Genomic DNA, 13,006 nt, shown 5'->3' with positions numbered 1-13,006 from the left:
TGGCTGCCTCGGCTCAATAAAAACTTGACGAATAGCTCTAATAACGCCGCCCGTCAGTGTTGGCAGTTGCTTCTATGTGCCCTGCGGTGGGCCGGCGATCGATTCTGGCAACTCATTTGTTTTAACTTCCACACAGACGTCGGGAGTTTGGCTCTGAACTCAAAATGTCAGCGTAAGAAGGGCCTCCGATTCTTGACCTTGTCGTTAACCTTTGCCCTTTGTCTAAAGTCACTTGGTGTCAGCTCCGGTTCACAGTGACCCTGAACAAGCTCGGGAATGATAACTGGATACAATATTTAGATTTATATCACAGATTCATTTTGCTAAATGTAACGTTTCTGTTTATTCATGTTCAAAGTGCGGGGATGATCCCACTGCTGCACACCAGATTTCTGCAAACTGGAGAATTTGCTCTCAAATGTAGGCTTGAGACATTGTGCGCAAAACACAAAGAAAATGATGATTCTGCACTTTTGACATCAAGTAACCTGGCGATAGGAGGCTCGTATTCAACTGAAGATTTATTGTTATTCCTCGTGGATTTTGGGAATAAAATGTTTGGGTATGCATGAGCAAGTTGGCTGTTTATCCCTCGGAACTCAATTTTTCTCCCAATTTAGCGACGCACTTCACTGATGACTTGCACTTGTGCGGAACCTCAAGTGATGCCTCACAAATACAAATTACAGATGCAAAAATGAGGCCCGGAAACACAGACGTAGCAGAATCAAAACGGAAACCAATCCCCATCCATTTAAAAAAAAAAAAAAAAAATGTCATCAAGCCAAAACTAAATATCACTTGCAGTAATTGTGGCGTCGCCGTCAATTCTCAGGCGTGTTTTCTTGCCACAATCTGACAAAAAGTTTCAATTCCAACAAAATCTCACTTTGGGGGACGCGTCGGCTCAGGTCAGGTGATGACTGAGGGTCCGGTTCGACCCGTCCTGCGATGAAGCTGCGAAATCTTCAGGGCGATGGTAGCTAGCGGTGCCAGCACCACCTGGCCCACAAAAACATTGCAAAAAAAAAAAAAAAAAAAAAACAACAAAAAAAGTTGCATTATCACATCCTCGTGATTAATAACGCACATTTTCAGGCTTTTACGTCAGAAAATTTGTCAGCGCGCACACACAGATTTTGAGGTCAATCTCTGGCAGAATCTTGATATTACTATATTAAGAAAAATGTGTGTACCGGTTTTTATTTTTTTATTCATTTTTGGGTCAACATAGCAAATATTTATTTCAAGTAATGTCATTTACTAAATTTGAAAAAATTATTGAAAAAATCATTTACAAAAGAATATCCCTTAACCAAGTTTTTTTTTTAATCAATTTAACAGTGGAACAAATCTTGCCTTTACATATTGTGCAAATCAAATTGATTTTTTTTTTTTTTTTCCCCCAGATATCAGGCCTTTACTCCTGAAGACTGTTGAAATTCTACAGTACAATCTGTCATTTTACCTTGAATATGGATTGCTTTTGGAGTCTTAATGCGCAAAAGTTGACTTAGTGAGTTTCTTTTCAGTTTTGTGGAATATAGAACAAATCGGCCCACGTTTGGTTGTTTTCAAAGCGTATTGACCTGAGTTTCTTGAAAAATGTCCTCCTTCTCAAAGGTTTCCAGGTAGATCCGAACCGTGGCCCCGGCGCCGCTCGAGCCGTTGAGTCTGAAGACGATTCGAGATCCGCCTGAGAAGATTATCCGCAGGCCCTGCGCAGGAGAGACCCGTTTGCAGGCGTGTCTTTCAGCAGTACGCGTAGGCCGAGGTGGACGGTACCTGGTTCCGGGCGATGCTGCCGTCCACTGGGTCGGTGTATTCAAAATTGTCGGCTTTTTCCACTTGGTAGATTTTGTCGTCCACTGCAAATCGTTGCCTGACGAAGGACTTTTGTGCGATCGTGATCTCCAGCTCCTCCATCATTTCGCAGGCTGTGTCGATGTCGATGTTCTCGTAGTCATATCTGGAGAGAGGCGAGGTAGGGGGGAAAAAGTTTTGAATTGGAATATTCTCCGTCATACATTTGCAGTCCCTCGAGACGCACTTGAGAGTGATTTTGGATTCCTTTTAAAACTGTGAGGGACAAAAAAAAAAAAAAAAAAAGTGTTTAGTACTATTGTTTGCCATGAATATAATGATTTCATTTCAATATGACGGCCAATGTAAAATGTGCAAGTTTGTCTTGAACTGAGAATCACAAATGAAGCAAAGACCGGCACACCACGACGCCTTGCAATGGTACAACACGGGCGCTAGGTGGCAGTAACGGTCCGCGTAAAGATGGTTTCACCTTCACGGGTTTTGTTTGCCCAATCGGTCGCCTCGCAGCATTTTGATATCTCTCACTTTTGATTGATTTAGCACCCACGTCAGACCTGCTGAAGTAGTTTCTCCCATATTTCAGCCAGTGGTTCTGGAGCAGGTCCTGCACGCTTTGCCCCGTGGTGGCCAGGATGGAGAGCCACGCCAGTGCAGCCCAAAGCGCGTCCTTCTCGCGAATGTGCTCCCCACCTGAAAAATGATATCGTACGCCGAAAGATTGCAAGAATTACAAGTCGGGGGCAAAGGAGTACAACAGTACTTGTTCCGAAGCTTTCATCTCCGCATAACGACAGTCGTCCCGCGTCCATTAACTTTCCAAAGAACTTCCATCCAGCGGGAGTTTCGTGCAGCTCGATTTTTGTTGCCTTGGCTACTCTACAAGAAACCGAAAAAGTCAAATTCTTGAATGGTCGCACAAACAGAAGCTACAATTCGAGCCGAGCAAGGTGGAGCTTGTCAAACGCAGTGGAACCTCTGCAGTTGAACACGGCCCGATTCATCGCGCTGGTTAACGGCAATTCTGCAGACAACTTCCGGGCTTCTTCTTTCTTCGTGTGGAGCTTTGGACCTTCTTCGGCGAGGTCACAGAAACAAAAGGAATGCAAAATAAGCCCAAGGGAAAAAAAAAAAAAAAAGGATAACACATGCAGAGTTGCTGAACTGAGCTCTCGGGAAGTACGCTGAAACCGACGCCCTCTCTGGAACTCTTCTGTTTTGTACGACTCTCGCAGCAAAAACGAAAAAAACAAATGTTTGTCTAACTTCCGAGGCTCCACTGTAGTCACTCACTCCAGAGGGGGAAGGGGCACGTTTTACCTGTCCAGGGCCGCACTTGTGGGCATGCTGCGGGCGAAGCCCCTCACCCCTCTGTGCCGAAAGTACGGGATGCAGAAGATGTTGTCGGCGATCACGGCCACGGAGTCAGACGGGGTGACCGACACGCCGTGCTTCCCGAGGATCACGTTCTGATCCTAAAGAAGCAAAAAAGCGGACACAAGTCAAGACCTCCCGTCTTCGCGTCGAGGCTCGATTCGACATGCAAACGACAACAAATTGGCTTCCAGTGTTGTCTTCTTAAGATGCAAATGTAGGCTGACACGCACCCCGTCCCCATCCAACGCTGCACCAAAGTCGTAGTCGCCGTCCCTCATGCTGTCGAGCGGGTCTGCGGCGTAGATGGGGTCGGGGTCGCGATGTCGACCTCCAAAGTCCTCCGTTGGAAGACAATTAACGGCGGAATTGGCGGGACAGCCCAACTCGTCGCACAGTATTCGCTTCACGCATGGGCCGAGCACTAGAGAGTGCAAGCAGGAGCTATGAAGACAAAGGTGGACCTGCGAGCGCCACGCCTCTCGTACCGCCGTGGCCGCTTACATACCAGCTGGGGGGACGTTTCGAATGAGAGTCAGCGACAGACACAAAACAACACAAACGCGTGACACAAAGACATTCTGATTTGGACAACAGAAATACACGACAAATAGCGCTGACGTCCTCTTTTGTTTGGAGGACGGAACATTTCCAGGAACAGGTTAGCAACGCTTTCACAATGTTGGACGACTCGTCTCTCGGGGGAAAAAAAAAAAAAAAAAAAAAACACGCGCACCTCAATGTTCCCGCAAACCTCACGCGGACACTCCGAAGTCAAGCAAGGATTCGCCGGTCCGCGGTAGAGCGGCAGCTCATTTTTTTTTTTTTTTTTTTGGCCGTCCGAGTGGAGTCAAAGTTAAAGTGAAGAGAAGCGCTCACCTCCGTGCATGGCGTCCAGTCGTACCGTGATGCGGTTCTCGCCGGACAGGAGCTCCTTCAGGGCAGCAAAGTCAAAGATGTTCCTCATCAAGTTGGCGTAGGACTCCACCCCGTCCACAATGTCCACTTGAAAGCATCACAGAGTGATGAGCAGGTCAAGCCTCAAGTTTTCGTTTTGTTTTACCTGTGAAAGGTTTGAACTTGTTCTCCAGATCGAAGGTCTGCTTGCCCAGAGTTGTCAGATCCAGTCTGAGTCCAGGGCAGATGGCAAACTCTTCAATGGTTCTGCTGATCTGGTAGATTTTGTCCGTGACAGCATCGGCGGCCGGTCCTGCAGGAGGAGGATTTTTATTGAACGTGTCGTGCGCCGTTGCCTTAATATCCAGTGGGGCTAAGCGAGTCCGAGTCAATTCTGGTCTCGGGTACTGTTACCCTGCTGCGTTCATACCTCCATTTGCGGTGTTGAACTTGATGCCGAGGTCTCCGTCGGGTCCTGCCGGCTCGTGGGCGGCAGCGAGGACGATGCCGCCGACGGCTTTGAATTTCCTGATCACGCAGGAGCAGGCCGGCGCGGACATTAGCCCGCGATGGCCAACGACGACGCGGCCCACCTGAGGAGACGTCGCGGGCGTGAGTTGACGTGCCTTTCGCCGCTTCACGCCGGATTTGACGTGCTGCTTTTGAACTTCACGTGGCCCGAGGGATCGAAGGTCACGGGCATTCAATGTTGCTTTTCGTCCTTGCCGTCCGTGGGCAGAAATCTTTTGGTGAGATTATTGAGCCTTGATGAGTAAATCCCTGGATTCTTTCCAATTGTTTGCTTGGAAACCTTCTCAAACGATTGGACTATTTGGTAGAGCGGTAATTGAACCTCGGCCCGTCCTTGCTCGTGAGCAAGTCGGCCTTTCAGTTTCCCGTTCACCTGTCCAATGTTTTGTTTTGAGCATTCCTGAACTCTCCCGGCCGGGTCTTTTGTTGCCGCTTTTTTGTGCGTTTTAAAGTGAGTCAATATTTGCACAGAAATATGACTCACTGAAATATCTTCTCTCCTGTTGTGTATAATTTGAAAATTTGGCATTTGCTAATCATTGTACTTGAAACTCCATCGGAATTGAGGTTCGTATCTTGCATAATACATAAATGTTCTGAGTAAGAGGTGGAATTTTGCAGTGTGCCTGGATATGTTAATAGAAAATCAATATGAATAGATAATTTTCAAATGTATATAATGTAGAGATGGTGACCGTTTTGTTCTTTTTTTCATTCATTTTTTTTTTGCACAGTAGCCAAGTACCATTTAAAATTAGCCGTCAAACCCTGGCAGAATGAATCTGCACTTGAGGCCCATCTCCGAATCTTTGCACTTGGGTGACTGAACATGTTAAGATGTGATCTGCATTGAAAAAAATGACAACAACAAGAAGAAAAGTGACGACGACGACGACTGGCGATTGGCAGGTTCGCACTGTTGGTCGGGCACACCAAGATGGTAGCGACGCCGGCGCCGCGCAGGTAAACGAACGCGAACGGCGTCACTGACCCCGTTGGCGGCCGCCATCTGCACGATGACCTCGATGGCCGTTTGGTTGAAGAAGCGTCCGTCTCCCCCCACCACCACGGTGGAACCCTGCCGGTCACGCAGGTCGACGGACGAGAAGATACTCTGGATGAAGTTGTGCAGATAGTTCCTCCTGGACTGGAAGACACGGACCTTTCTTCTCAGACCGTCCGGACCGGGCCTCTGGTCGCAGTAAGGGGACGTGGCCACGGTCAACACCCGCAAAGGTCGGTCGTCCATCTTTTGTCTTGAATTTTTCAGCCAGTCTAGTGGAAAGGCAAAGCTTGAAGGAAGTTGCTGTCCGGAGGGAAAGTCTTCCGTGGACTCGGAACCGACGGGAGAAATCTTGACTCCCCCCGCTGGGGGCCCCGGGGCGACAGCGCTCCTTACTGGACCCAAAATAACCTCGAGTGTGTGTTTGTGTGCCGACGCGGTGCGAGTAACTGAAGACGCTCCTTCACACGTGTGCAAGCAGATCACTGTCAAGCCATAATGTTGCCTTCAAGTTTGGGTGTGTCTGCGCAGAACCGGGTTGGAGGGAGGGAGGGAGGAAGGCGGGGAGGAAGGCGGGGAGGCATCTCTTCCATCTAAGCTGGAACGCCGGTGACGTTAACACTGGACACACAATTTAGCAACGTCTTTGCAAAACGCATCACTGACAAAGGTCCACGGGTCAAAATTGCCAAAAGAAGCCGTTGGGGAGGGTAGAACTGCGTTGAATCCTACACCACAAAGATTCTTCAATGGGTTGACGAGCCGTCGCAGGGTTGGTGTCTCCCCCCAACAGAAAAAGGAAAAATTGAGGGAAAATAAGACAAAAAAATTTGCAAACAAACTAACAAAAAAAAACCCAAAAAAAAACAGTAGCAAATATTGAATCAGCCACTCAAGGCTCAGCGTGGGTCCACTGAACGGCACGTCCGCGCTCGGCTGTGGTCCAAAAGAATTCCGGCCTCATGCGCGTGCAGGCTGGCGGCGTACTGTGTGCGCGTTTGTGTGTTCTGTGGACAAGCGGTGGGCGAGTATGATTCATTTTTCCGTTTGAATTCACGCAAAGTTCTTTATATTGCACTGGCTTACGACCAAAGTTTGATTGATTCATGAATTGAACGACCGCGTGTGCCAGTTCCGATGCAGCAAATGAAAGGCACTAATCGTCGCTGTGGTTTTCTGGGACGGGGCTCGCGGCGGCAGGACGCACACCTTAGAAAATGAGTCCGGGGATTGGATGAAATCATGCTAAGTCAATAGCGTGATCCCAGAGCAAAGTACACACACACACACACACACACACAAAAAAAAAAAAAAGAGAAAGAAAGAAAAGTGCAGTGGCCTCCAAAGTCTCAACCTTGGTGCTGATTTGCAGCTGATCAAATCAAATGATCAAAACGGGGGGCTTCTGCTTTGATCCAAAAACTAAATACGTACAGTATCAGAGCCGCAGATCCAAATGATGAGGATTACCACGCGATATTCAATAAAGATTAACAACGTCAGGCTGACGTCGGCCACATACTGAAATCGATTGCACCAACCACTTTGGCTAGCCTTGATGGCTTACATATTTCCATAATATTCCATTTCCCCTGAAATATTGTAGTGAATCTAACAGTCATTGAGGAAGAAGAAAATGGATCTGCATTTTTATGGAGAGCACCAATGGGCAGTACCTAACCCTTCATGTTTTGTAAGTAAATACGTTTTCACGGGTTCAGCGCTGAAGAAAAATTGTGAGAGGTGTGCACACTTTTGTGAGCGACAGTACTTCGAAGTTCTGAGAGTCTCAATTCTGAGAGTTCGAAATTCTCGGTGACCTTTCACGTCGCTGAGAAAATGACATCTTTTAAATACTTGGGAAGTACTCATTGATTTATTGAAATTTATTTCAAAACATTTTCTCCTTTTTTTTTTTTTAGGTTGCGTTAAAAATACAACGTGGCCACCAGAACCTCGAAATTTCTCCTCGGCTCCGATAAGCGGACAGACTTCATCTTGTCGGTATTCGTGCACAACAAACAGGACAAACAATTTGAAGAAAAAAACAATACAGATCGAATTACACGAGAAAGATTTGGAATAAATAAATCAATTAATTAATTCCCGAAAAAGCCTTTTGCAAACGGCGGCTGCCCGCAAAAAAAAAAAAAAAAAAAAAAGAAGCTGTCCTTTCCTCCACGAGGAAGTTTTCCCGCGGGAAGGTCGCACGTCTACGGCAACGAGGACGCGTTGAAGGCGTGAACGGACATCTGCGTGAACCTGAGCAAATACGAAGCTTCCGGAGCCATCTTGAAGTGGATCCCTCGCCGACGGTCCCAACGGCGCTTGTGTCTGGTAGGGAAGTACCTCCCGTTCAAGTTGCTGTCCCCGCAGCTATTGAACCACCAACCACCTGAACTTGGAAGAAAGACAAGAAACAAGGGATGCAGGAGGACTCCCGGATTCGTATTTTGCGGCAATCTCATTTACCCGCGTAGCCGTGGGCGCAGCCGGGGTCTCGGCTCCGGTCGTCGTACCCGCCCTTGGCCGAGAACTTGGTGCCCGTGTGGTTCCTCAGGAGGTCCGTCGCGTCTCCCGACAGCAGCTTCAGGCGAAGGCTGTAGTCGCTCTCCGGGCCGTCCAGCTGGAAATCGTATTCCACGAAGCGTTTGTTGTGTTTCCAGTCTTCCAGGAGGATGCGGAGGACGGAATTGCCCCCCGCCGCCAGCGAGCGGATCTTACTGAGGCCCAGCCAGAACTCGCCTGCGTGAAGGCAAAACAACTGCAGAATTTCAAACGGAATCGTATCTTTGAAAAATTCACTGATTAACATCCATTCATTAGCACACACGTTACTTCAAAAAACAAACCAAAAACCCAAAACATTCCTTTTCACATACACCAAAAACCTCCTTTGACCTACCGTGAAAATCTCCAAATCCATTTTCGTATTTTTCCCAACTTTGATGGAAGTCGACGGAACCGTCCTTCCTGCGCTGGATGACTGTTGCCCCGTGATCTACGAAATGTCAAGACGGCAAATGATTTTAGATTTGATTTTTTTCCCTTTCTTTCTTTCTTTCTTCTATTGCAGCGTTTAAAAAGAGAATTCTTGCAGTTATACGAGTGCGGATCCATCTAAATAAATTAAAATCATGGAAAAGTCAAAGTGTGCCAATTCACAAAAATCATATTTAACAAATATTCAATACATACTGGCAAAAATTGGGCTGATTTCATTTTTCTTTTAAGATGAGTGATTCCAGCGTACAGCTAATTGAAAACCCAAATACAAGAAATGAGAATAGGACACAAGAAGTTGATTGAATTTGTATAATATACGCGTAATATAGCAACGGGAATAACAATTTGTGATAATATTGAAATGTATTTGGCTGCACTCGCATGTTGAAGCAGAGAGAGAGGAAAACTTCAAAATTCTGAAGTCACTTCAATTCTCCACGGACTCGAGAACGTAAGCGAGCCGGCAAAGAAAGAACCAAACCTGCAGTCATGTCACAAAAGGCCATGAAGGGCTCGGATCCAGGAGGCCTGATGGCGAACACGCCGCTGACTTTCTCACCTCTGTCGAACGCGTCGCCGCAGTCCGACGGGAGACCTTTTCCAAACGGAGCAAAACCGGGTCAGAATGAGCAGCGCTCGACGGCGGAGGTCACGGACCGAAAAGGATGACTTGAGCCTCGGTCATACCCGCAATCAGACTCAACCCACACCTGATCGCGTTTCAAATATGGCCACGAAGGCCCCGCCCAGCTGTGATCGGAATCTTACCCGCGGCTGCGGTTTTCGTGCCGTCGGCGGGGGGGAGATAAGGGCTGAGGGTCGGCGGATCGCTGCTGAAGGATTCGGGCGTCCTTTCGATTGTGTCCTGGCCAAAGCTACCAGCTGTAAACTGAGGCACACGGATTGGATCATCGTTTGTTTGCACAAAATACCCGGTCGGGTTCTAATGACTGTAGACATATTGCGCATACACATTCGGGCAGGCCGCTCTGCGACAACCTGCGCCAACACAACTGTCTTTACGAATACAATAATCTTCAAGTTGGAAGACTATTTTACTTTTGTTGCACTTTCATTATTTGCTGAAAAATGGCCTTAACCATTTAATCAACAGATAAAGTCTTGTCCGTTTGCTAGTCAGACAAGGCGGTGTTGTGGAGCAGGTGGTTGTCCTCGATCTTTGTACGCAGAAAACCGGCTGGCGCCATACTCCTCTCCCGTGGAGATGAACGACACCAGATAAGCAGCGGAAAGTTACCATCCCGGCCCAGGATGTGACTGCGGGGGGCTTGGGGGGGGCAGCCACTTCTACCATGGACCCATACCTATAAAAACCGTGTGTCACTGGGCAGATTTTGTCTTCTTCTTCGGCTATCCTGCCAGAAGACAGACACACGTCTCGCGTGCGGAAAGATACCTAGATAAGACCCGGACGTCTGTACCGCACATTCCTTTGTAATAAATCCATTTGCCGGTAACTTTTTCTGATCACTGGTCACATCTTGCTCGACTCGTGTGGTCCAAACTCGCAAATCCCTCCAGGTTTCATTGACACTTGGGGAAATATCCATTTTAGGGCACTTCATTCATTTTCACCGCATCCTCATGTGGGCTGTAGCGAAGCCTTAACCTTCGAACTAAAAGCCGCTGATGTTTTAAACCGCACAAGGACTGAATCCTGACAACGCCTTCAATTCCTTCCAACCACCTTTTCGCTCTCAACGGCGCTCGATCCCAGCCGACTTCCCCGAAGCGGGCGGCGGCCAGGCGCTGAAAGAGCTGCACAAAAGCGCTCCGGAAAGATTCAAACACGGGACCGCTTGAGCGTGAGCCGGACGTGCTCGCCGCTCTTCCAAACTGCTGCCCCGCACAAATTGGAGAAGGTAAATCACATTTGGCAGTTGTAGTGTTTGACTCGGCTTAACGACGGCTACTTCACCTTTGCGGCCTTTGCTTAGCTTTGTAAACATCATTTCAAGTTTGCGATGTCAGAAAGTGGAAAAATGGAAAAAACCTGCCGGCACCTTTTGCTCCAGACTCTTGATCTTCATCCTCTGGTAGTTGAGTTGCTCACTTTGCTCCCTCACAGCCTCCAAGAGCGCCGTGATGCTTTTCTCCTGGTTGTTGATCACTCCCTGGTTAAAAAAAACAAACAAAGAAAAATGTCGGCAGTGCCGGCCGGTGGGGGTGGCGGCGAGGTCGGTTAAGACCCGTTGAATGCGTATTCAGCTCATCGTGGTCGAGCTCAAAAAGTTCCGCAGCTGCCTTTGGCCAAGAGGGTCATCAGGGGTGACCCCGGACAGGCCGCCGATCACAGAGACCGGAGAATTTGCTTTTTAATATGCATACTCAACGTGTCGCTGGTGTTGGGGGCATCGGGGGGGGGGGGGGGGTACTCCGCTTTGATGAGCCGTCGATACGGCTTGTCAAGACAAAATGATATTAGTTGACCAAATATTCAATGTGTCCTTCCAGCACAAAACTGATCAGCTCTTTTTGTTTTGTTTTGTTTAGTTTAGAAACGGTTTCCCTTTCCAACGACGTGGAGCCTGTGCTATACACTTTTGGGACGTTTCAAGGTCGGAAACGGCGCCTCGGCACCGGCCAAGAAAGAAAGACCTTCTGTCGGCAGCCGTCACGACGTGCCTTCCGATGAAATGCGAGACTGCGGAGAACCCCGAGATTCCTGCTGATGTGCTTTTCCTGATTTTGTGCACGGCAGCGGCCGATTACAGCGACTTTACTGCAACCTCTCATTAAAAACGAGAACGGAGGCAATACATCAAGTCCCAAATGATCGCGACTTCTTTTTCTGACACGAAGAAGTTTTGGGGCTGGAGGGTCACTTCTCAGCGCAGGCGAGGTTTTGGGCCCCGCCGCCTGCGATATCAGTTGCGGTCGCAGGCCGCCGACGCCATTCCACGAAAGCTGAGAAAACGGGCGCGATGAGGTTGTCGGCGACTCACCCTGAGGCCGTCGATCTCTCCCGCTTGGTCGGCAGTCAACGGTCCCTGGGACAAACCTCTCAGCTTCTCCTCCAGGCCTTCCACTTTGCTCTGCAGAGAACGCTTCTCCAGCATGATGGCGTCCACCTTGGAGCTGATCCGGACAGAGAAGCCTTTGATCTCTTCATTGTTGGCCTTCAGAACCACCGCCGTCTTCTTCAGCTCCTCTTCCTCCTCCTTGATTTCACCGGCCAGCACGGAGAGTCGGTAGAACGAACGGTCAAAGATGTTGAGCTTTTGGAAGATGTCGTTGATCTGCCCCTTGGTCTTGTGCACAAACTCGCGCAGGCTCTGGCCCAGCTGCAGGAGGCCGTTGGCCAGGAGCCGCACGTCGTCCAGAGCGGCAAAGGGCGAGCGGGATTCGGCCGGCGCCTCGGCCCCGGGGGTGGGTTGCTCCTCTTTGCCCCGCAGGACAGGAAGACGAGCGGCAGCCAGGACAAGGAAGCAGATCAGAATTGTTCTCATGTCGCCGTTGCGCTTTTTTTTTTTTGGAATCCCGACGGCCGTCTCCCTCTTCTGGCGCCGGCTGACGGGCCCGCAAGGAGAACGTCCTGAGCTTTATACGCCGTCGCGAGGGTGTCAATGATTAACTCGCATCGGATCAATTCCTGCAGTTTGGGGTCTGCTGGTGCCGACTAGCCTTGACTTCCAAACTGCTTACAGATTCCTGCGATCTTCATCGGCATCATCATCACCAGCAACTCTGAACGGATATTCGCTACGTGACTTGACTTTTTTTTTTTTTTTTAAAGTCTTCATCAAGGCGGCACGGTGGAAAGCGTTGGCCTCACAGTTCTGAGGTCCCAGGTTCAATCCCCCCCGTCTCTGCGTGGGTTTTCTCCGGGGACTCCAGTTTCCTCCCACATCCCCAAAACATGCAACATTCATTGGAGACTCTAAATTGTCCCGAGGTGTGATTGCGAGTGCGGCTGTCCGTCTCGATGATAAGCGGCTAAGAAAACAGATGGATGGATGGATGGATGGAAGTCTTGATCATTAAAAGTCACCAATAAAGTGTTTCATCTTGGCCAATCAAAGACAGGTCATCAAGATACTGATGAGGTAAAGCATTGATTGAAGTTCCCCGAAAGGTCATCGGTGTGTACACGTGAATTCCCTCCATTGCATCACATGCCATCCATCCCCGTTGTGAGAACGGATCCCGGCGGCGTGATTGGCACACTGAGGGAAGCGGCTGCTGTTTATTTGAGGAGTGCCTCGACCGTCATTTGGGAAAGGAAAAAAAAAAACAAAAAAAAAAAAACAAAGGAATCGATGAGTCCCTGCACGAAAATATCCCAACAGTGACTCGTTTGATCCCGAGCGCTGAAATGTCGGTTACGATCCACAAACAAACCACCGAGGG

The 13,006-nt window shown here is 48.8% G+C and overlaps 2 protein-coding genes across 2 annotated transcripts; both read right to left on the bottom strand.

The window, feature by feature from the left end:
* Nucleotides 1-912: 912 nt before the first annotated feature.
* On the bottom strand, nucleotides 913-5,893 carry LOC133510843 (phosphoglucomutase-1-like). The gene is made up of 11 exons (XM_061839252.1): nucleotides 5,618-5,893; nucleotides 4,526-4,688; nucleotides 4,262-4,408; nucleotides 4,078-4,203; nucleotides 3,432-3,622; nucleotides 3,145-3,299; nucleotides 2,588-2,703; nucleotides 2,382-2,517; nucleotides 1,786-1,969; nucleotides 1,590-1,718; nucleotides 913-1,002 (listed from the first exon to the last, which is right to left on the bottom strand). The coding sequence occupies exons 1-11, from the start codon at nucleotides 5,873-5,875 to the stop codon at nucleotides 913-915; spliced, it is 1,695 nt and encodes a 564-aa protein (XP_061695236.1). The 5' UTR covers nucleotides 5,876-5,893.
* Nucleotides 5,894-7,505: 1,612 nt separating this feature from the next.
* On the bottom strand, nucleotides 7,506-12,105 carry LOC133510703 (angiopoietin-related protein 3-like). The gene is made up of 7 exons (XM_061838940.1): nucleotides 11,602-12,105; nucleotides 10,660-10,770; nucleotides 9,404-9,524; nucleotides 9,117-9,230; nucleotides 8,535-8,630; nucleotides 8,102-8,374; nucleotides 7,506-8,024 (listed from the first exon to the last, which is right to left on the bottom strand). Exons 1-7 carry the CDS (start codon nucleotides 12,103-12,105, stop codon nucleotides 7,843-7,845), a joined length of 1,401 nt encoding a protein of 466 aa, XP_061694924.1. The 3' UTR covers nucleotides 7,506-7,842.
* Between the last annotated feature and the right edge of the window lie 901 nt (nucleotides 12,106-13,006).

Source organism: Syngnathoides biaculeatus, chromosome 13 (genome assembly GCF_019802595.1).
Source record: "Syngnathoides biaculeatus isolate LvHL_M chromosome 13, ASM1980259v1, whole genome shotgun sequence".
Classification (NCBI taxonomy): domain Eukaryota; kingdom Metazoa; phylum Chordata; class Actinopteri; order Syngnathiformes; family Syngnathidae; genus Syngnathoides; species Syngnathoides biaculeatus.
This window is presented reverse-complemented; position numbering and strand designations above follow the sequence as displayed.